Source organism: Copadichromis virginalis, linkage group LG17, assembly GCF_057382275.1.
Source record: "Copadichromis virginalis isolate Kocher_CV1m ecotype Utaka linkage group LG17, C_Virginalis_male_GT1.1, whole genome shotgun sequence".
NCBI lineage: Eukaryota > Metazoa > Chordata > Actinopteri > Cichliformes > Cichlidae > Copadichromis > Copadichromis virginalis.
Window position 1 is genome coordinate 4,786,928 of NC_140634.1, and position 24,827 is coordinate 4,811,754.

Sequence of the window (24,827 nt, forward strand, 5' to 3'; positions counted from 1 at the left end):
CCCTTTTTCCTCTGCTTAAGAACTGTTTACTGACAGCCACAATTTCTGATGAGGCTTCAATAAACAGTAAATAGATCAATTGAAGGGTCAGATGCATCTCTTAGGTCCTGTATCAGGTCTTTGCTGGATTTTGTTTTCCTGTTTCTTAAGGAGATGACTTTCATATATTGTCCATCTGCTGTAAATAGTTTGCAGGCCCACCACTTCTTCTACAAAGAAATGAGGGCTGGCTCAATACTTATGCACAGCACTGTGTAAAATATATTTTTGTTGTCCAAAAGAGAAGGATGGAGGAGACGTTGCACATAAAAGCATTGACGATTTATGTCTATCTGCAAGAATGCATAAGAAAAAAAACACTCTATTCAGTGAGCACCATTATTGTCTTGCTTCGATACAGTTCGTAGGCACACTAAAAACCTTACAAATTACATTACATAGAAAAAAGTCAAAAGGAGGAGGCTCATCTGTCTAATCCATTTAGAACCTCAACACTGTACATCACAAGGCATAAGCGTACTGCCATAAAGACTGAAAGAGATGTGTTCTTCGTGCAGTGCGCTTACTCCCACGACTCTGCTGAAATTTTGTTGGGGAAGACAAAGGAGATAAGGTGAGGAGGAACAGAATACATGGGATAACTATCAGGAAGGAAAAGGGGAGCTGAACAGGGAAAAATACAGGGAAAAAAGAGGAGCAGAGGAAAGGATGAGACTGGTTTCTATTTTGTCAAGCTTTGGGACGTGTAAATGTAGAGACAAGCTTGTGGTCTTGCGCCATCTTGTGGTAAAAGTGGACTTCCATCATTGACGTACACTCACCAGACACTTTATTAGGCACATCTTGCTCATACTAAGTTGGACCGCCAGAACTGCTGCAATTCTTCACGGCATGGATTCAACAAGGTGCTGGAAATACTTCACAGAGATTTTTATCCATGGGCATGATGGAAGCTATTTGAATTCAGTAAACGTCTTGACATAATCCAGAAACCAGTTTGAGAGTTTTGACATGGTGTGTTATCCTACTCAAAGCAGCCATCAATAGATAGCATTGTTTAAAAGCCTGCCCGAGTGTACCTTAGTCGGTATTAAGGGGCCCAAAGTTTGCTAAAAATATATCCCCTACACCATTACTCTATTACCACTACCAGCCTGAATCGTTGACACAAGGCAACACAGATCCATGCACTGATGTATATTGCCAAATTCTCACCCTTTCATCCAAATGTTGAGGCACCAATTGAAACTCAGACCAGGCAACATTTCCCTGTCTTCTTTTCTCCAATTTTGGTGAAACTGTACAAACTCTAGACTCTGTTTCCTGTTCTTAGCTGATAGGAGTAGCACCTGGTAGGTTCCCCTGCTGCTGTAATCCATCTCCATCAAGGTTTGACATGACATGTTGTGCATTCAGAGATGCTCTTTAGCACACTTCTTGGCTGTAGTGAGTATTACTGTGAAAGGACATGACTTACATTGAACAGCACAAACACGTTTCAGTCCTTTTATTGTCCGGAATCAACGTCTACAGGCAATTACACGCACAAAAAGGCTTGATTATAAAACGTTCTTTCTGCTACAAAAAAAAAGAAGAAGAAGAAGAAAGTTTTCCATCTTTCCAATAATGTTTTAATGCAAACTTTAAAAAAACACTGATTGTCAAACTACTGCATTTAACTTTCTTTTAGCTTTTATCTCCAACATAGATACATGGATACTACTGATATGGAAAGACAACACAATCCCACTTCCTGTTTATTTCAGAAAAACTGTGGAAAGACAAAAGTACATATTCATACAGTAAGCTGCAACTTATCTCTGTACATGGCTGTTATTTTAAACTTTAAGACAGCAAACAGCCATAAAACAGACTGAAACATGTTTTTAAGTCATTACATAATTAGAAGTTGGAAATTCCAGTTTTAAAGACATCGAACAGTTTTTCCTTAATGGGCAGCGCAAATAAAAACCACTTTCACGTATAAATAATAAGCCTCTCATCAAGCACAAAGTTGGATGTGTTATATTATTTGCAATCTCTGAAAAGGAGAATCTAACCATTTCAATAAACTCTTGCATACTAGTCAAATATATATATTAAACATTTAATTACCTGGACACTGAAACACTACTAAAATACTCTGACCACATTTAAAACATTTTTTAAGGATGAACGTAAACATTGCAAAGATCCGTTTTTTACTGTTTGCTTCTGTTTTAAAAGCTTTCTTTTTAACTACTGCATTAAGTGGTGTCACTAAAGCAGACAGATTCAGTGCTTTTAAGTCTTAGGTCACTCCTATTTTGCATCTAAAAATGACACATTTGATGTTTGACATGGTCCATTGTGCAGTGAAAACAGTCATACCTGTATTTGGTTTATCTCTCCCCTTGGTCTGAATCATAGCATATAACCTTTAGCGCAAAGCTTTGCAGGAATGGCTCAGCAGATAAAATTTAAGTTAGTGACGTTTTATAGACAGTGACATCCCATTATTTAGCGAAATATCTCATTTCAGATGGTCTCAGCTCATTCACACAGGCCTAGAGACTGATCAGGCCATCTCCCCTGGCAACCTCTAGTTGCTAGGCAAAACTGTGTATTTGGCAACCACTTGGCAAGTGGTTCCTGGAAGTTGGGGAAGGTTGCCAGGTGACATCAGCGCTGCACCACAAATCGTCCTTGGTCACTATTAGATTGCCACAGTCTCCCATAGCTTGCATGGAAGACAGCAATTTGTTTGCAAGCAGCCTTGACTTGAAAAAGCGCACCACAAACAGGAAACAGAGAAGGTTCACCTTCAAAGTAAAAGTTCTGCCTTACCACTGGAACCAACACATTTCAAAAGGCCCAACTTTTACTTTGAGGGCAAATGTGTTCCGTTTCTGGTTTGTGTTGCACTTTTAACAGTTTCACTACAGCTGGGTGAGCAGTTTTCAAGTGTTTGCAGACAAGTTAACATCTTCCTTGAAAAAGCAACCAGAAAGAGGTTTTTGTTGCAGAACCGTATATCTCTTTAAACCACTCTCAAAAACTTGTTGAGAACACGGTTTTCCCTCGTGACCAGTGGCTGTCTAATGGTCACCGACCAGTCTCTAGATGCCTAAAACACCACTTTCAAAAATACATTGTGTGCAAACATTTTAAATCCTTCTAGATTGTCTTCAGATTTTAAAGTCAATGACTCTTCAGTCATTGACTTTTTTTTTTTTTTTCATGGAATACATCTTAGTAAGTCCTAAGTGGACCGTTTCTCCACACCCTGCTTGATTCCCAGGACCAGATGAACAAACCAGTTAATCTGAACCATCCAGCCTTTCTCCCTGCAGATCTCTATCTGGTCCAGCAGGTGGCGCTGTGCCTCATCTTCACTGCGGCCAACAGTCAGGGCCTCGCGGATGTACTCGATGTCCTCCTTACTAGTCAGCTGAGGCATCCCTGTTAATGAACCAAAAATAAGTGTCAAAGCATGAGCATGTCTTAGTTTCACTTCACTTTGGTATCAATATCTAAAAAGATTGAAAATCTGTTTAAAACTACTTGTCACCAGTGAGCCAGTCATACTCAAATTGGGTACAACTGGACCAACCTGTGAAAATGACACTATTATTATTGTTTTAATAACTGGGTGTTGTGGTATCAGGAGGAGATTGTACCAGTCATAAGCATCATGGAGAAAAGAATGATGAGCAGGTTGGTGTGATGCCGAAGGGCGAGGTAAGCCTTCACGCACACGTCCTGAAACACAGAGGATGTTCATATAGACAAATGTGACTAACTGGTGTTTGCATGAATCTGCATGAATTTAAGAATGGGACGTGTGTGTTCCTGCATCTATATTGTATTGACATGAAAAAAAGCACCTGGAACTTCTGGAAGTGGGGGCTACTTTTCTTTCCCGAAGTTCCCATAACATACAGGAAGTCTGGTGTGAGCACAAAGGGAACCCACTCCTTACTGATTCCCATGAAACTCTTGTAATTCCCCAGGATGTGACCAAAGTCGATGTGGAAGAGATTCCCTGCAGAAACACAAAGGAGGTCTGTTAGTGTGGTGCCACTCGAGTTTAATTTCTTTCTAAAAATATCCCATTTTTGTAATTATTTAATCTGTATTTTGTCTGACAGTGACGTGAAAACGCAGATGTAAGATTACCAGATTCAGTGATCATGATGTTGTCGTTATGGCGATCCCCAATACCCAGGACGTATGTAGCCACACAGTATCCACCACAGGAGTACAGGAACCTCTCCACAGCCTGCTGGAACTACAACACAGACAACAGAGTTTTTAATCATGTACTTGTATACGACAACATCCGGGCTGTAACCCATCCAGCTTTGATAAGTGAGCTTCACACTAATAGTGTAGCTGTTAAAAACATGCACAAGGACATTCAGCTCCTCATGAAGACCCAAGTTTAATCATCACGACTAATGCAATGGCTAAAGCCCTTACACTGACCTAAGCCTAACTTTATCTTAACCCTTTAAACCAAGTCTTAAATCTCAAAGAGGTCTTTGAAAGGGGTGTGGAAAAAATGAAACACCATCACTCTTACAGCCTAAAAGTGTATCAAAGATAGACTATTACACACTATGTTTTCTAAATTCTGTGTCAAATTTATTAATTTTCATCTTCAGTTTTCTTGAACAAATGACTTGCGTCGCACAGTCTCTAGTTTGCATGAGCAGTTGTTATGAAAGCTCCAACACAGAATCTGCCCACTGGGAACATGCAGAGGCGCAAACACACACTCACACACACACACACACACACACACACACACACACACACACACACACACACACACAGTGAGTGTATCTTCGCATCAGTCCTTGCTTCAGAAGTGTAGCTTTCTGACTGCCTGCATGTGATGCATTTTGGACACATCTGTAAATTGTAGCTTTAACAAATAACCTCAGTTACACTCTCGCCCAACAGACGCTGCACTATTAAAAGCCAAGTGAGCACACTCACTCACACACACAACAATACTGTTTTGGAAAGAGAACAGCCATAATTATACGGTGGCAGGTTAAATTGATGGTATGTGTGTGAGTCACTGCTGATAAACAAAAGCACCCAAGAAGCAGAAGAAGTCAATGCTAACTGAGCTAGATTAGGGAATATTCGATTTGGGAAGACTTGTACTTACGTTATATTGACCCCTTTATTTGAAACTCTGGCCATATTTAATATGAGAATCAATTATTGTAACAGAGTTAATGCCAAAAGTGACAAAAGGAGTAACAGGTCCCCTTTAAGAAACTTTGACCTTGTAGTTACTGGAAACATAACTCGGTTTAAAAAAACCACGCAGAGGAAAAAGCGCAGACTGTGGGAGTGCAGGTGTCTGTGCTAAAAGTAGCGCACGTGGGTGCCATAGCGACAGGAAAAACTCTGACGGTTGCTTCCTTCCTCTCTCTTCCTCTCTTCAAAGTGTCATTTCCTCTGATCTAATAAAGTCTGCAAAACTGGTCTTATCAACACAGTTACTTAATGCATGCATTGCGTGCAAGGCTTGTAACTAAAGCTTTGCTGATCAGCGACATGTAATCAAGTATAATGATGAATTGGAGCGGAGGTATCAAATATGGGGGACAGGGACCAGAATCAGCCTGACAAAGACTTCAATCCGGTCAGCTGGATTGCTTTGCGAAAATGGAAGTAGGGCATAAAAAAAGTCCACCAATGGATTTAAAAAAACTAGATGACAGCTTTGTAATGCCATTTGTTTTATTTGAGACTTCTACATCATCCGTGTGATTTTTTAAGCAATAAATTGTTTAAAAAACAAAAAATCCCAGCTGCACATCACTGAGCAGTGATGACCAGGAACGCGAGCAGCATGAAAAATCATCAAAGATGGAAAATACAGCATGAAAAACACAGTGACAGCAGTGGAAACTTCATTGTTTAGCACTTGGTTTACCTTCAGCTCTTTGCGTGTTAGGACTTCGCTCTTCACCGCAGCTGATTGACCACAGGACAAACAAGTGCAGCCCGCAGACCGGTTGTACTGCATATTTTTGACACTGACCCCATCTGACAACAAACACTCTCTGTAGGTAGTCAGGCTGTCCACGACTGCCCGCAGACTGTCTTCGTGCTACCCCCGCTCAAGCGTAAAACCATCATAAGCTGTCAGTGATACTGTACGTACCTTGTCCTCACTGACACACTTGTCCCGGAGCCACTGGTAGAGGATTTCATCTTTAAATGCGCCGGTGCTTCCCACAACACTCTGCTGGATGTTGGCGATGGTGGTGGCGTCCTTAACAATCTCAATCATGCCTACAGTGATGCAATAAAGACAGCGATGACACGCTATTTTGGATTTGTCAGGCTCACATGATCAGCCTTGGTTGTTATAAATGAGGGACACAGGATCTAATATGTTTTCTGTATCTCTGCAGGGAATAACCGACCTATCTTATTTCCAGTGGAGATGCAGCCGTACGGTAAAAGACAGAGATCCAGCGATTCAGTCTCCCAGATCGACTCCATGATCAGCAGAATCTGCAAAGAAGACAGACGGAGTGCTACAGAACTTTTCTTCTCATAACTCTCTCAGTCCTGTCTAAGGCTGAGCTGCTACACACCTGCAGGATGAGCATATCCTGTCTGAGATCATCACCGTCTTTGAAGATGATGCCTATGGGGTCTTTGGAGAGAGTGGTGGAGTCGGCCCGTTTGAACTGCAGCCACAGCGGCTTCTTCTTAGACGCCATCACTTTGCACTGCTCAATCTACATAAAGATAAATTGTTTTCATCAAAAATTCAGTCATTTATAGATACAATTCTGACGTCTCTGCCCAGAAATAAGCACTCATGAGAGCTGAAAGTTGTTCTAATTTCAGTGTTTATTGCAGGGTCGTGTTGATGTGTTTGCTCCTCACCAGCAGGGCTCCAGCTCTTAGTCCTGGATCATAAGGAACTCTGAAGCTCTCTGGCAGACCAGAGGACTGCAGATTCTCCAACTTCTGACGCAACTGAAACACCACTGAAAAACACACACTTCTTTCTTTACACGTCTTTTCAAGTCTTAGTGCAAATTAGAAGGTTTAGAATAGTCAGAGTAATATCGACACATCAAAAAATAAAAAATAAATACACATCAATTGTATGATTTTGTTCGAACGAAGGTTGTATTGGTTGTGGTTTTTACACATATAAACACATAAATAAGATGGAACCAGCCCAAGGAGAGATTTATAGATAAAAATCAACCAATGGGAGAGTCTGCGAATATGCAAAGATGGACATTTAGCAGCAGCATACAAAGAACAATGATGTACACGATTTCCATAGCCAGTAATAAAACGTAAAGCACAATGGTCCACAGTATCCAACCTCTTTAGGTAGTGGGCAGGTGCATTCATAAAAAGCAGGTCACCATAATCCAATAAAGGTAAAAAGGTTGCACGAATCAAATGTTTTCTCACTTGGAGGGAGAAACAGGATTGGTTTCTAAAAAGTAACCTAGTTTTAATTTTAACTTCGACACAAGCCTTTGAATGTGAGTCTTAAATGACAAATTCTGATCTATAATGATCCCTAGATACTTGTAAGATGTGACCATTTCAATTTCAGATCCTTGAATTGTTTTAATCTTAGGAGACGTAGCTAACAACTCTTTGCCATTTGAGAATAACATGAACTTGGATTTCTCTGGATTTAACACCAACTTAAGTTGAGTTAAATGGGACTGAACGACATCAAAGGCAGACTGCAGAAATTGCAGAGTTTGTGCTACTGAAGGGGATGAACAATAAATGATTGTATCATCTGCATAAAGATGAAATGCTGCGTTTGACAAATTATCACAAAGGTTGTTTATGTAAAGAGAAAATAGCAATGGTCCTAATATGGAACCCTGTGGAACTCCTTTGGATACTGGGAGAAAAGAGGAAGAAGACCCAGCAGCACGGACACACTGTTTTCTTGCTGACAAGTAATTTGAAAACCAACTTACAGCATTTACAGATAGACCAATATTGTTTAGACTATTTAATAAAATAGCATGGTCAACTGTATCAAAAGCCTTTGACAAGTCAAGAAAAAGAGCAGCACAGTATTTTTTGCAGTCCATTGAATCAACAATGTCATTAACCACTTTAATAGCAGCAGTTATTGTGCTGTGTTGTTTTCTGAATCCTGACTGATGTTGGGAAAGAACTGAATTTTTGTCCAAAAAGTCTTTCAGTTGTTCACTAATGAACTTTTCTAGAACTTTTGCTAGAACACACAATTTAGATATGGGCCTGTAATTATTAACATCTGAAGGATCACCTCCTTTCAGCAAAGGGAGAACATAGGCAGATTTCCATATTACAGGGATCTCACTGTTCGAGAGGCTAAGATTAAAAATGTAAGTTATCGGTTCTGCTATAAAATCTGCAGCCAACTTAAGAAAATAGGGATCAAGTTGATCTGGTCCTGCAGATTTATTTAGATCCAACAGATTTAAAGCCCTATGGACCTTAAAAACATTTAGTGGAGAAAAACTGAAGGGTTGGACCACAGATTCAGTTTGAGCGGTTGCAGAGAGAGCCTCTTGTTGATTAAGCTGTTTTAAATCTGGATATAAAGATTCAAATAGAGATCCTGAAGAAACAATATGCTCATTAAAGCAGTTTAGAATGTCGCATTTCTCTGTTAAAGTGCAGGAGTCTTTTACAACAAAAGTTGGCATCTCGTTTGTAGTTATGTCCCCATAAGAAGATTTTATTATTTTCCAGAATTTTTTAGGATCGTTCAAATGTTTAGTAGTTTTTGAAAGATAGAATTCTGATTTGGCCTTTTTAATTAAGGAAGTTGAACGGTTTCTGAGCTGTCTAAAAATCAGCCAATCCGCTTCGGATTTAGTTTTTCTGGCCTTAGCCCAGGCAGCATCCCTTTTTTTGAGTAGACTAGAGAGCTGAAGAGAAAACCAAGGGTTGTTTCTGCATTTTACTCTAAATTTGCGGATAGGGGCATGTTTATTTATAATTTTGATAAAAGTATCATAAAAATAATTCCATGCCAGCTCAAGATCAGTTATCAGGTAAATTCTACTCCAGTTATAGTCCCATAAATCATGAAAGAAAGCTTGCTCACAGAAATGCTTAAAATCTCGTTTAAAAGCTATCTGTGGCCTTGATTTTGGGAGCTTCGATTGCCTGACTACAGCTACCACACAGTGGTCACTGATATCATTTGTGAAAACCCCAGTGTGAGAATATTTATACGGCATATTAGTTAAAAATAAATCAATAAGTGATGACTTTTCTGGGCATTTAAGATTTGGACGAGTTGTGCTGTAAATTAGTTGTGTGAGATTATATGAATCACACATGGATTTAAAACTGTCTGAGGCAGAGGACAACCAGTCCCAGTTGAAATCTCCGGCCAGCACAATTTCATTAAAATTTAAAGTAGATTTTTTACTAAGTGAAACTAAAGCCTCACTACTAGCTGAGGGGGGTCTATAACAGCCCACAATGGTAATAAAATAGCCCTTGAAAAGTTGGAGTTTGAGGGCAAGAAGTTCAAACTGCTTACAAACAGATACCGATGAATCGACAGTAACATGGAATTTGCTTTTTACATAAATTGCAACACCGCCACCCTTTCTGGGGCGGTCGCAACGGAAAAGATTATAGCCCGTTATTGCAATGTCTTTGTCAGTAATTGATTTAGTAAGCCAGGTTTCTGATAATATAAGAATATCAGTATCTAACTCTTTCATCCAAAATTTCACAAACTCAAGTTTGGGAAGAAGACTTCTGACATTTAAATGAGTGATACCAAGACCTGTTCGAGTTTTGAAATCACAAGGAGTACTTAAGCATTTGCAGTCTGGACCGGGATTAGGTTGCACATTTCCAGATAAAAGAAGCAGAAGAACAATAAAACATTTTCTTTTCACAGATTTTTTTTGTAGGATTACAGACTGATTTCTCTTAGTGCCCGATCTCTTCACGCCTAAGACATGCCTGTTAGGTTAACTGGCGACAGTAAACTGCGTAGTTTACTGTCGCCAGTTAACCTAACAGGCATGTCTTTGGACTGTAGGGGGAAACCAGAGTGCTCTGAGCACGTGCAAACTCCACACAGAAAGGCCGGCAGGTTTGAACTACCAGCTCTCTTACTGTGAGGTGACAGGGGCATCCACAAAGGAGTACCACTAAATTACTTTAAAAAAAATAAGCAAATAATGCACGTTCATGCTACACGATATAGGCTCATATCAGTGCTTCTGTTTCTGCTCCTCACCTTGTGGCGTAACATCATACTTGTCTGCAGACATGGTCTTGATCTCACGGGTGACTTTCTGCAGAGCCTCTGTCATATCCACCTGCAAGCATCAGGACTTTCTGTCAAAGATGTGTTCAAACCCAACCCCCCAAACACCTTCTTCTTCAACACAGCCTGAACCTTTCTAGGCAGCTTTCTCGTCATTTCATTAAGAAGTCTTCGGCAAAGCTCTTCTTTGGTCAGCTGCTTTTTGTTCCATTCTCTGTAAAGATTATCCCAAATTTGGACTCCGTAAGACATGCTGCCACCAGTGTTGATTTTGCTGACCAACAATTTTTTGTCACAATTTTCATCAATGACTTCTTTTCCTCTGATGAAAAGAAAAATGATATCTAAATAAAAGTGAATGCACGAGGACAGAAACCAGCGAATAAAAACGAGATGAAATAATTCTGAACGGAAAATTCCAATCAGAACTATTAAGTTGTCTAGAAAGGCGGGACAAGTTTGGAAGTGATCCAATCAGAAGTAATCACCACGTGCAGTGAGGTTAGACATGCTCATTTGATGTGCCCCCAGGATCAGTACAGCTGGTTCACACTGTGTCTCATGAAAACGTCACAAAATCTCAACGCTTGGGAGGAAGAGATGAGCAGACATATGGAAACATTTCACATGTGACATCAAGGAAAATTAAAAAGCTTTGAAAACCGTGTTAAGTCTACTCTAATTATGACTAAAACTACATTTAAATTTGCTGTCAAAGTTATTGATGGTTGCCCCTAATTTTCCCTTCTTTAAGAATGGCGTCTTCACAGCCTGCCCTTCAGACCATGCGTATCACATTTTCACAGTACTATACAATTGTGGAAACATCTATAAATAGGGCGTGTCACCTGCTTCCGGAAGTCCTGCAGCATATTTTCACCACAGCCTCTGAGGTAGGCCTCCAGGAGGACAGCGTACCTCTGCTGGTAGTGCTTGGACTGAGCGATTTCACTCCGCAGGAACCAGAAGAGAAAATGACCGATACGCTTACTCTGCAAAAGAAAAACAAAAGGTGTTGTTTAACTTGACATTTTTTTGACTGCAGTTATTGTGCTAGTAAAACACACACACACACACAGAGCTGAAATGACATAACACAGGCAGACACATGTCTGCTTACCCTCAGAGCTCTCTTCAGCAGGAACCTGACTAGAGCGCTGTCATGGTAGGGCTCAAACTTGACTGCCTGCAGGACACACAAACACATAAACAAAGCAGCTAACATGATTTCTGATGATAGCACAATGTGTGTCTACAACAAGCCTGTGTGACCTCTGGTGTTGTGCAATGCACAAAAAGGAAAATGAAACATTCTTCCTACTCCAAAGCACGTGGTGGTGGGCTTTCTAACAACATCACGCTCTCTTCTCTTTGTACATGTTGCCGTTGGGATTAATTTTTAGAAAATACAACATCTCCTTTCACTGTTATGCTGACGATATCCAGATTTATTCACCTTTGAAATCCGACGTGTCCGCTTCTTTGCAACCTCTGTTCAACTGTTTGCATGAAGTTAAAATTTGGTTATCACATAATTTTCTTACATTGAACGAGAATAAGACCGAAATCTTTGGTAGTCTTTGGTAGTCACACTCCGCTAGACCAGTTAGCTGATGCCCTTGGCCCTCTCGCTAGCATCTCTCGCTCGCTGTAAGAAACCTTGGAGTGTTCCTGGATGGCTCTTTTAAACTTGAGAAACACGTCTCCACTGTGGTAAAAAACAGCTTTTGCCAGTTGCGTCAGATATCCAAAGCAAAGCCGTTCCTTCCTTTAAAGGACCTTGAAAAGCTTATCCACGCATTTATCACATCCAGATTGGACTACTGTAACTCCCTCTACTCGGGCCTCCAACACTCTTCTCTTTACCGGCTTCAGTTACCGGCGCGTCTTTTAACAGGTACGAGAATATATGAACGCATAATTTTAGCCAAATTACATTGGCTCCCTGTTAAATATCGCATAGATTTTAAAATTCTTTTATTCACTTTTAAAAGTCTGAATAATTTAGCGCCCAGCTATCTTTCTGAACTACTCCACTTATACAATCCCAACAGAGCACTTAGATCATCCAATCACAGGCTCCTAGCACAACCTAGGTCTCGAATGAAGTCGAGAGGTGACCGGGCCTTTGTAACCGTGGCACCTAGATGTCTTAAAACTTATCTTTTTACTTTGGCTTTTGATTCTAACTAGTTGGCTGTTGTGTTGTTACCTATTTTTTGTTGTCCTGTTTTATTGTTTGTTTTAATTGTCTCATGCTTTTACTGACTGTGAAGCACTATGGTCAACACTGTTGTTTTAATATGTGCTATATAAATAAATTTTGATTTGATTTGATCATCTGCCAGGTGAAGTTAGCAGGCTGTGTGCACACATTTATACCAGAAGAACTGCCTTTTAACAGAGGCTACAGTGTGTTGGGAAGCAGCATGGACTGGCAGTAAAGCAAGTGCAATGAAAACACAGAAGTAACTGTGCTCCAACATAACTGCTATTTAAATGTTTAGAAAAAGAGGCAGCGAGTGGTTTAAAAAGGACTGAATCCCTTTTTTTTAGCATATTGTGAAGCATCATGGAAACAGTGTATGTAATGTGTATTCTTTCACGTTCACCCTACAAAGACTTTGACACATGCATGTTCTGGAGAATTTTGATGGTATAATATATTCCACAGATCAGTGAGATGTCATAACTGCATTTAGGAAGATGTCTTTCTCCTAAAAGGCTCTTTTGTTGGCCACGGCTGACGACTGATACAGTATCGCTCATGCAAAGCTGACTGCAGAGTCAACTAAACTCACAGCATGAAACAGTGAATCAGACAGAGTGAGAGTGTAAATGCAAAAGAGGCTTGGTCCTCTCGAGCTAATATTTATCCGACCAGTCAAATGTTAGTGGTTACACATTTGAAATCAACAATAAACAACTGTAACAGCAGCAGAGTGTGTGCTCATCAGCACCGCATCATAAACTCACAACAACACAAAACTTGGCAGCAGCAATGTAAAGCAGGCAGTGTGTGTTTTTGTTCACCAAACAAACTGCCAGCGTAGGATTAAAGTGTAGCATGTCTGCGCTAGGCTATGCTAACCAGCGTCACATAGATACCAGAGCCTGAATCTGACACAGGAAACGAATGTCCAACTCTAACGTGCAAACAGTCTCACATTATCGACACATCAACACAGAAACTGTAAAAGATCAACTTTAGCATTCAGCAACATTTTAAAAAATGCATTAGATTGATTGTTTTGTAAGCAAATGTGGTTTCAGCTGCCAAAAGAATACAGCAGGATACAAAATGTACCATCTGTTTCCTGGTTGTAGATGGAGGAAAGAAAAGTTCTGTGCAAGTACAGCGAGTACATGTTAGGTATGCAAATGTTAGCGGCAGATAACAGCTGATTTTAATGCTGGCCCACGTCAGTCGATGACTCAGCAGATACTTTTACAGCCTTCTTCGATTACAATTGGAGACTCTCACATAGGGCGCCACTTTATTAGGTACACCTCACTAGTGTCAAACTGGACCCATTTTTGGCTTCAGGAGTGCCCTGATGCTTCATGGTACAGATTCCTCTGTGCTGAGACCTTACACCCTCCCTCCATCTTTAGCTCTGAATGCACATGTATAGAAAGGTAGGAAGGTCCTAGAAAAGAGCTGATGGCTAATTCTGTGACTGAAGTGGTTCTTACTCAGATTAACCAAATATTATTTATATTAAAATAAAAGGAAAAAAGACAGGGTGTACCTGTACAAGCTGGAGAAGATATCGGAGCACATCATCATCCTCCAGCGTCTCCAGCTTCCTGACAGCCATTGAGCGAACCTGTGCATCTGAGTAGTGGCAGTCAAGCAGCTGCATGGCCAGGCCAACATCCAGACCACTGCAAAGCAATGTTATGGTGAAAGGTGATACGACATTGATCCTAAACACAGTACAGTGGCAGTTTGAAACGCTCTTGTACCTGGTGTCCCATGCGCTGCTGCGCTCCAGCAGTCGATGCGTCGCCAAAACATCTTCCTGTTTCCCCCATCTGACTGAGCCCAGCAGCTTTGGGTAGGCTCTAAGGGCAAGGCATTTGTTATAAAATTATATTTTCAGTACTTTGGGGCAAAACATTACTTTATTGTCGTTTTAATTTAAAAGGACAAATAAAGAAATAAATCAGTACCTGGGGTCACGCATACATTCGTGTCTAAAGTGCCACAGCAGCTCTTTGTCCTCAGGGCTGAGGGGATGTAGGGGATCAGTACCTACAATGGCCTCAAACTGCTTTTTCAAGTGGTTTGGCATCTCTCTCTGACCCCGCTCCCCTCCCTCTGCGTCCTCACCCCCAACAGCCCAGTCCCGGCCCACATCCCGGCTCTTGGGTAGTACCACAGGGTAGCAGTATTTGTCCAGCAAAATGGCAATGGCCATGGAAGAGGCCTTGTCTGGGTTCGTGGCTGAGGTGAGCTTGTCCGCGTTGATGCTACTGCTGCTTTCCTCGCTCTTTTCTGGCATTTTCCACATGTGGAGGATAAACTCCCCCTGGCGGAGCAAGGAGCGGTGATCGATCAGGAGCAGGTTCACGTAGTACAGGAGACGACTCTTGGTCTTTCCTGAAAGCCGGGTGAACACACAGAATAAAGCATTGCTCTGTAGATTTTCAACATGCGAAAGAACAGAAAGGGAGAGGACTTTACCATCAAGACAGCTGCTTCCCGCTGTACTCTCTTGATAAGAGCTTCCTTTGGAATTTGGGATCTGGGGTTGCTTCCCACAGATCACCTGGGTGGGAAACGTAGAACCATTATGTAACAAAAGTACAATAGTTACAGCTTAATGATTATTTATTCTACCAACAAACAGAGAATGATAACAGCACCAGAAAGAAATTTCTTAGATTACCTGGAGGTTAAGGCATGCCCCCTTAGGCAGATCCTTGATCTTAATGTTAAACTCCAGCCAGCAGTTCCACAGCACTTCTTCACTGAAAGTTTTAGAGGTGGTTCTCTCCTTAAAAATGTAAAAAAAAATAAATAAATAAAACACTGCTTTTATCACCCTCCAGCCTTTTTCAAACCCATCTATTTCATATATTTTCATGCTGCTTATACATTTGTGGGCAGAAGTCATCATGGGCATGAATGTGAGGGTAATTTGGAGCTTCCAATGCTTTCTTTGAACTGTTCTTTTTCTAAGGTGGCATACATCTTTAGTTCAAAAACAAGAAGTGAGTGCACAAATTTGAAATTCCTTTAGATATTTTTTAATCCACTATTTAAGTATACATAAAGGGTCTAAAATATACATGCTGCTGCCACTAATATTGGGTTAAATGTCCCTTAGCAAGTTGCACCTGAACCAGGTGCTATTAGTAGCCAACAATAAATCTCGCTGTATATTTGCCTATTCTTCTTGGCAGAATTGGTAGTTCATTTAAATTGGTTGGTTTCCTGGCACAGACCCAGCATTTAAGCATAATCCACGGGCGATCGTGGCTCAAGAGTTGGGAGTTCGCCTTGTAATTGGAAGGTTGCCGGTTCGAGCCCCGGCTTGGACAGTCTCGGTCGTTGTGTCCTTGGGCAAGACACTTCACCCGTTGCCTACTGGTGGTGGTCAGAGGGCCCGGTGGCGCCAGTGTCCGGCAGCCTCGCCTCTGTCAGTGCGCCCCAGGGTGGCTGTGGCTACAATGTAGCTTGCCGTGAATGGGTGGATGACTGGATATGTAAAGTGCTTTGGGGTCCTTAGGGACTAGTAAAGCGCTATATAAATACAGGCCATTTACCATTTAATTTTGAAGAGGCTGAGGTCAGAGCTCTGCCAAAGCTGTTCAGGAAGCATAATGGGCCATTATGTTTAAACTGCAGATTCCAGGATCAGCAGTTTAAACAACTGTTAATGTAAGTACATGTTAGTTGGATGTCTTACCGTTTTACCAAGGTCTAGAAGAAGACCCAAACAGTCACCCTCAGAGGGTAGAAAACTGGTTTGAATGCTCAGAAACAACCAAGGCTCAAGCTTGCCATGGAATGGAAAAGTGCTGGAACACCAATGTCACTGTCCACAGTTAAGTGAGTTTTCCATTTCCACGGACTGAAAGGCTTGTATAGTTATATTTAACTCATTCACTCAGTGAAGCAGTGGGCAGCAATTCAGCACCCGGGGAGCTCAGTGGTACCTCAGTGCAGCCGTTGTATTTTCAAATTCAACACAAAACTGTTTTATGTAGTTTGTAACACAAACTATCTGCTAGCTAAATATGCAGTTGCTGTATTTTTTTTCTCTGGGTGAGAAAAAAACATTAAAGTGTGACAGATGAAAGACAGGACAGAGGAAGTGAACGTTAGCAATGCTCATGCTACCAGTAGTGAGAGTGCACTGAAGCACCCAATCTTAGGTATACCCTACCTGGCTAGTCTCATTTTAACCTATTGGAAGAAGCATACACATAAACACAACAGTCACCTGAAGGTGCCTAATATTGTAAGTTAGAGACCCTATGAGGACGCACTTGGCGACATTGGGAAGGAAAAACTCCCTTTCAACAGGAAGAAACCTTCAGCAGAAGCGGAGGCTATCTCCCGCTGCCAGTTTGGGTAAGTCAAGACATGACCTGGATGCTTGAGAATCTGCATGGACCAAAACTGGATCACAGTCAGTTAAGGAAGTTAACCTCATAATAAAGCGCTATACAAATACAGGCCATAATAGTATTTGTCAGATAAATGCACTAAAAATGCTTCCAAAGCCACAACAAAATGATCAAAAGGTTAAGTTAATATGACTTGGTTCAGCTTTGATGAAGACCAGTAGGAAGCCAGTGGTCTAAGTTTAAGTTTAATGCAATTTAAAGATAAAATAAAGGGTAAACAAAGTGTAATTTAATCTAGAGACTGCAGAGGGATCAACTTGGTTTTATGGCTGGGCTTAAATTGTCGTTTGAAAAAGTGTAGTTTTGTCTCAATTACCTGAGCTAAAAGCTGCTGCCCGTGAAAGATGCTGGCCTCGATGTAGACAATAAACTCCGGGACTTTGGGGAGAGATGGGATGTCAATACCCAGCACCTTCACTCTGAACTTCCTGTTACAGTCCCACATGGAGATGGTGAACACCCGTTCATGGTCCTTCTCATCAATGGTCAGCTGCTCATGGGTGCCTGAGAGGGAAAAAATCAAAAGACTAGGGTTACAAGGTTGGCCATGTGGAAAGAAAATGACTGAACAGCTTAGTTTAACTGTTTACCTGCAACTCCAGTGCAGTCATCAACTTGGGCCCAGTCTTCCTTCTGGACCAGATCCAGATCGGGATCAGGAGGCATCTCCAGAACCAGGTGGATTTCCTCACCATTCTTCAGGCACTGACGGATCCAGTTAAAGTTCTCCAGAGGCTTTTCTCCGTACAGGTACTCCTCCCTGTGGGACAGCGGCATGCTTACTCTCTAATGTAACGAATAAAATAGTAATGCTGCTCTGTTTCTCTCAACTTGGTTCTCAGTTTAAGCCATCAGCGGCTTTCAAGCCCAACTCGATGGCACGGTTACCTGCCACACACCCGCAGCACAAAGTCAGTCTCACACACATTGTCGGGGATGCCCAGCAAAGCTCTTTTATTTGATGTCTTGGCAAAAAAGCTCGCCAACACCTAAACAAGATGGCAAACTTTCAGGAAACTGTACAGGAAATAGGCAGAGGAAACAGTAAAGATATAAGTGGAATTCATCACTGCACATCTACCAGTGTTGGTGTGTCATCAATGGAGACTTTGATGGTCTGGCTGGCTGTCCCTATGTGGATTACCACCAGAATGTGGCCATTATTGATCTGAGAGGAGGAGCAGAACACAAAAAACAACTTGAAAGTCTAAATAAACACACACTAAGACATTTACTCCAACATTTGACCAACAGCTTGTTGACAAATGGTCAGTCATTTACGTTTTGATGCATTCTCAATCATCCAGGTAAGTAAATCTCCAAAAGTTGATTCTATTCATCTGGACGTAGCGTTTTCAGCGGGAGAACCGTTTTGTCACTCATCCAAGTGACTTCCTCAGTCTGAGCTGACTGCAGGTTTCCCCAATCTTATAAACAGTACATTTGCATAATGACAGAAACCAGCCCACTGAAGGAACAATGGGCTGGGAGGTCAGTTCCTTCATCATGATTATGCAAAAACGGCCAGAAGACAGAAGGATGCGACACCGAGGACAAGTGGGTGAAGAATTTGTCTGGCAGACAGCTCACCCAAACAGAGAAAAACATCCTTGCTAAAGGGTTGAATTTTGCTGTCACGCCAAGACAAATCCCGCTAGTGGAACTGATCACAGCCACAGAAACAACAATATTGCAGAAGTGGAAGCAGAGCAACTACGGACAAAGGTTTCGGCCTGTCGCAGCAATGCAAAGCTCCCAGCATCCAACATCACCATGGAGGAGAGGAAGGCACTCACAACAACAATGACAACAACATTATCATCCTTCTGGCAGACAGGAGTAGGTGCACAGTTTTGCTAAACCAGAAAGACTATCGTGAGAAAATTTTGTCACTACTCAATGATGAAAATACTTATGAGCCCCTGAAACAAGACCCAGGCAGTGGCTACAGGAAGAGGGTGATAGACTGTCAGAAGCAGTTAGAACGAGACAATGCTATTGACCAGACCTCATACCACAGGCTGTACCCAGGGGAGTCTACACCAAGTCTGTATGGTTTACCAAAGATACATAAACAGGGTGCACCTTTAAGACCGATTGTCTGTATGATCAACTCGGTCACCAATAACATCTTTAAGTTTCTGGCTTCGATCCTCAACCCGCTGGTAAGCAGCTCTGAACACCACGACCAGAACACCTTGGATTTTGTTGAGAAGGTGAGAGATGTTACGATGGAGGCAGTTGAAACCATGGTCTCGTACGACGTTACATCTCTCTTCACTTGCACTCCAGTCATGGAAGCGTTGGAGGTAGTTCGTAAGCGATTACAGGATGATCCCAACCTCAGCAACAGGACCACTCTCAGCATCGACCAAGTGTGTTTGCTTTTGGAACTGTGCCTTCATTTCACCTATTTGACATACAAGGGTCAGTTCTACAGGCAGAAACATGGGTGTGCCATGGGTTCCCCAGTTTCACCCATCCTGGAAAATTTGTACATGGAAGAAGTGGAAAAGAGGGCTTTGCTATCCTACTCTGGAACACCACCAAGTCATTGGTTCAGGTATGTGGATGACACCTGGGTGCAAATCAAATCTCAGGACGTACCACAATTCATGGATCACATTAACTCTGTGGACCGACACATCAAATTCACCAGGGAGGATATGAAAAGTGTCAGGTTAGCCTTCTGTGAGATTTCTATCAGTAATGGGGGACATCTAAAAGCTGACGTGTACCGTAAACCTACAATACGGATCAGTATTTAAGGTTTGACTCTCATCATCCACTGGAGCACAAACTGGGTGTCATCAGGACGCTACAACACGGAGCCAACACCATCCCCACAGACACAGTGGCCAGAGAAGAAGAAAAACATCACATCAGGAAGGCCCCGAGTACATGTGGTTATCCCAGCTGGACTTTTGTCAAAGCTGGGAAGGCGCCAAAAGAAAGCTCCAGCTGATCCAGGAGAGAAGGACAACGGTAGACTAAGCGAAAACCTGTAGTTATCCCGTACGTGTCAGGAGTATTGGAACAGTTGAGACGCATTTTTTCTAAACACCGCATCTCATTGGGGCATTCATCGGGGAAACCAAACAACCTCTGGCAAAGCGAACAGCACAACACAGAAGAGCTACCTCGTCAGGCCAGGACTCTGCAGTCTATGGACACCTACAGGCCAGTGGACACTCTTTCAATGATAAGGATGTACACATCCTGGACAGGAAGGAATGCTGGTTTGGAGTCAAGGAGGCCATTTAGGTGAAAAGAGAAAAAGACCATCTCTGAATCGAGGAGGGGGCCTAAGTACCCTTAGGACCCTCCTCTTTCGCCATCTTACAATGCTGTGATTGCAGCCATTCCCCAACTCTCTGTGAATGGTACTCATGGCCATTGATCAGTGGTCTTTGATCAATGGTCATGAGAATTTGCATAATCATGATGAAGGAACTGACCTCCCAGCCCATTGTTCCTTCAGTGGTGCTAGTTTCTGTCATTATGCAAATGTACTGTCTATAAAACTGGAACTGAAGAAGTCACTTGGATAAGTGACGAAACGTTTCTCCCACTGAAAACGCTACATCCAGATGAACAGAATCAACTTTTGGAGGGTCAGTCATTTAGTGGAACATAATTTCTAATTAAGACTAAACTGAGAAATTCATCAAACAGTTGAAAGTTCAAGTTCAGCCTGTTGATCTGCAGTTTTCTTGATGCACTATTTTCCTCATCTCATTCAAAGGCAAAACTCGCTGCTCTCATTCTCTGCCCTGTTCTCCAAGCAAATCACTCCACAGTCAGTTTTTTTGAAAGAACTTTGAATGAAGAGCCTGGGGTTTCACACTGGTAGTAATACGCTCCAGGATCCAATCACCTGTCATTACAATCATACAACTAGGAGGCAAATAGGTGTATACAAGGCTAGAGGAGGTGGTTTCTGTAGCAACAGACATCCCCGTCTATCCTGTAAGCTCAGGCTGGTGAAGAAAGTGGCTCTTTAGTGAACTTACTACTCCAAGTCACACTTTTATGTGTGACTAAAGCTGTATCAGTCATCAGCGCAAGCACAGACTTTATAACTCAAGAAGAAGAGAGAACAGGCAGATGAAGTGTGGAGCTAATACTTTTTTTAGGTTTCAAAATGAATTATTATGACTGAAGCAGAAGCTGTAGCAAAGGTTGGTCCATTTTTTTTAAATAACCTAGCCCGTTTTTCTTTTCTACTTTATAATTATAGGAAAACATCTACATCATTTTACAGAGGTTTTCATTTAAGTCTGCAGGGCTTGGAGTTCTGGGTCAAACCTTGCATATACATATAAGTCATTTTGAACTGCAGTAATTAAAGCTAACAGTGCTAACTGTGTTATACTATTATAAACACACACACACATACACACACCTTGGAGAGCAGGTGCTCGGGCAGAGGCTTGCGTGTCACCCAGGGGTCCATGGAGTAGAGCTTTGGGTCGCGTTCCGACAGCTCTATGCGTCGTGGGGTCAGCAGCTTCCTGCGTGTGAACTCCAGCTCGTCGTCGTGGACGTTGCTGACGTCGGTTACGTCGTAGCCAATCAGGTAGTTCAGGTAGCGCTGGTACTCCACAGACTCCTGTGAGGGCTGTGGGCGGGGCACTAGCTGAATCCGCCCCACATCCTTCTTCAGAGCTTTTGAAACAAACAAACAAACAAAAAACAATTTAACATGATTTAACAAAACATGATTTTTACATCACAGCTAAAGACCAGCTCAGACTCTGATTGCAGGTAGAAGTGGGTCGTGGTACCTCTCCAGTAGCGAATGCAGTCTAGCGTCTGGAAGACCTGGTGCTTGTCATAGATCTCGCAAACGTTGCCCTTCTTCTGGTACAACAGGATGCAATGGTCAGGAGAGAAGCGCTGGTAGAAGTCAGGGCACAGGTTCGAAGTCACTGCCTTCATCCATACCTGGGCTTTCACCTGCAAACGAGGCGCAGTGAGGATTTTTAACATCTACAGCAGACGGTACGCGGGTCTGAGAAGAAAAGGAGTGAACGAGCCGGACCTGTTCGACAGTCCAGTTCCCAGCCACGTCCAGCTGCAGAGTGTCGGGGCCACTTCCACCCCGCGCAGCTGTGGGCAGCACAAACTCGACAGAGATCTGATCCATGGAGGTGGAGCAGGACGGGGTTATGGCTTTCTTTCTCCTCCTCCTTCGGCTCTCTTCTCGTGGTACTTGACACTCTTCGTCGCTCACCTGGATCTGCTGCCTGTCCATCGCCTAGCTTGAGGAGGATGAGTATATGGAAATAGGAAAAAAAATCCAACGCGCTGGTGTCATTAATTTGTGACGAGCCCTTCCCTTCAATAAACTCTGAAATTGGAAACATGCTGTGTTTCCTGCTGATGCTGGAAACTGAGACAGGCCATGATTGGCTGGTGAAAATATAAAATACCAAAGCATCTTCGAAGATAGACGACTCAGAGCCATCCCGGTATCAAGCATCGTCCAGCAATGCCTCCTCGTGTCAGCAAAATGTTGTGTCAGCAAATTTACCCAGATTAAGAAAGACTTCAGATTTCTTTTTTTAAACTTATTTTCCATTTATTCACATCATAAATTCAGTTTACTTCTCTTTTTTTAAGATCCAGTTTTAGATTGGCATACTTCCTAAAAGTTGGTATCAGAAAAATTCAGTCAGTCAGTGCAGAGGCAGATGCAGCAATCAGCCCACAGACCTTCAATGTTTTACTGACACCCCCCCCCCCCCCCTCTCTCTCTCTCTCTCACACACACACACACACACACACACACACAGCTCTCTATAATTAGACCTATACAAGATATAATACACTTTGCAATCTAAATGTTACCTCTAACTACACTTCAGAATCAGACACAGAAAATAAACACACTGAGGGCGACTGCATGTACTGGCACTGCTTTTGGGAAAGTAAAGATTTACCAAGACGGTATTACTCATATACCTCACTAATAACTAAATACTTTTTCATCTTTTCTTTCAAATCATCTTCACTGGCTGACGTGTTCAGGATTAAATGGCCGGGGTTTCCCTTCTGCTTCTGTCACATCAGCAGAGGAAGCTTTGAAAAGCAGGAAGCAAAACTCAAAACAACATGGATGTGATTACAAGTGGCTTTAGTGACAGTCTGCTGTTTTGACGACTGTGTCATAAACATTTAAAAACACTTGAAAAGTGACCGTGGGGCATCTACTGGTGGGGATAGTTCAGCCTGTATTTAACATGACCACAGCCGAGCAGGGTTAGCCTGTGGGTGTAACGGTACAGCTGCCGCAATAATCGAAAGGAGAGGCGGTAATTCTGTAAAATAAAATTTATAAAAACTCACCAATGAACGAAGATGGCAACGAAATCCGGAGCTTTGGACAAAAGTTTCGGCATTTATGCGGAAAGAAGAGACCACGGAATAGAGTAAATGATACTTTCAAGCTAATGTGCACAGTTTGTGGTTAAGGAAACGCGGCGCTTCTACTCAGAAACTTTGTCAAACTCTCTGGCCAACTTTTGCCCAGTCAGAGTCACACCGACACTTCCGGCTTCTCTCCAAAATAAAATACCATTACGCGACACCATGCTCTCATAGACCAGTGCAGAAAGTTATTATGTATAATATTTACAGTCAGTGACATGGCCCCACCAAGCTGAACACGCTTTCTGCAAAATACGTAAAAGCAAAAAAGGGTAAAGCATTTAAATATTAAGGGCAAACTAAAGTGAAGGGATGTTTAGAGGGAGCATGTAAGAGCTATAAAAGCAATATTATTATGTATATTTATTATTTTTATTATTATACATACTTGCATAGTTCCCTAATTAAGTTAGTGCTTTCTGGCATCAGCATCATGCCTGATCCGATGCCGTAGAACTGCCGTTGTTCACTGCCCTCTGGCGGCTACAGTAGGAAACTACATTACTACCAATACATGCGCTCGTGAGAGGTTTAAGTAATACATTTGTGAAGGAATAAGGGCAAAAATAACAAGATCCGAATTTTACGAATAAAATATGTTGAGCTACCCACTGTCGTTGTTGCTCCATTTATGTTGGTGTTTTATTAATTTATTGTGAAATAGTTGCTGGAAATGTGCATATGTAACTAGATCTAACTTAATCTATCGGGCTTGCTATAAGTCTCCGTAACCATAACCACTAGAGGGTAGTGACTGACAAAATTGCATATCAGATACCTAGTGCCAGCTGCAGTCACGCAATACTTTTTTTAAAAAATAAATACATTTGTTTAAACATGTACTTTCCACGTGTTTTACTAACGACGTGGTCGCCTCACTGTTTTTGCTGAGTTCTGCATGTAGTGCTCTCAAAGTTATGCTCCTAAAGCTCAACTGGTTTGATGAGTTTAATGTTTCTGGGTCTTGCTTCACTCATTTCACATAATGATAACATTGGTTGCCCATATTTGATTTGTAAAAACAGTCGCCAAAACGGAGAATATCACACAGCAAATTCTGAAATCCATATGTTCGGCTTTACATAGACATCTATAATTACAGTAAAGACCTATTTAATCGCTTCACACAGAAGTTGCAAACTTTGGTGAAAAAACAAACAAATAAAAAAACGGGTGTGTGGGACAGAAACCCTAACCAGGCAACATGGCGCCCCCCAGTGTTTTTGTTGCGCTGGATCTGAGAACTGAGCTGAAGGCTGTTTGACCGCCGATGTTCGTAGTTATTTTACAAAAAGACGCTTGAGTCAAGCATACGACTCCTGTTTCATTTTAGAGTGCTATTGTAAAATTGCGCTAATGGAAATGACTTTCTATTTAGCTTCACATGTAATAAAAGAAAAGAAAATAAATAAAAATGAAAAGTAGACACACACGATACATTTTTAACAAACTTTTTTTT

At 41.9% G+C, this 24,827-nt stretch overlaps 1 protein-coding gene across 2 annotated transcripts; it reads right to left on the minus strand.

The window, feature by feature from the left end:
* Positions 1-1,492: 1,492 nt before the first annotated feature.
* Positions 1,493-23,455, minus strand: pik3cg (phosphatidylinositol-4,5-bisphosphate 3-kinase, catalytic subunit gamma). 2 transcript variants are annotated; one of them, XM_085436397.1, is made up of 24 exons: positions 23,288-23,455; positions 21,981-22,196; positions 21,724-21,895; positions 21,342-21,604; positions 18,018-18,104; positions 17,825-17,925; positions 17,527-17,696; positions 17,253-17,440; positions 15,190-15,297; positions 14,985-15,069; positions 14,471-14,900; positions 14,264-14,362; positions 14,047-14,182; positions 11,415-11,480; positions 11,143-11,286; positions 10,265-10,346; positions 6,907-7,010; positions 6,609-6,755; positions 6,435-6,525; positions 6,170-6,300; positions 4,159-4,270; positions 3,867-4,024; positions 3,660-3,741; positions 1,493-3,441 (listed from the first exon to the last, which is right to left on the minus strand). In XM_085436397.1, exons 2-24 carry the CDS (start codon positions 22,191-22,193, stop codon positions 3,242-3,244), a joined length of 3,369 nt encoding a protein of 1,122 aa, XP_085292523.1. In that variant the 5' UTR covers positions 22,194-22,196; positions 23,288-23,455; the 3' UTR covers positions 1,493-3,241. The 2 variants fall into 2 exon arrangements, with proteins under 2 accessions (XP_085292523.1, XP_085292522.1); XM_085436396.1 differs by having other exon boundaries at positions 21,981-22,200.
* Between the last annotated feature and the right edge of the window lie 1,372 nt (positions 23,456-24,827).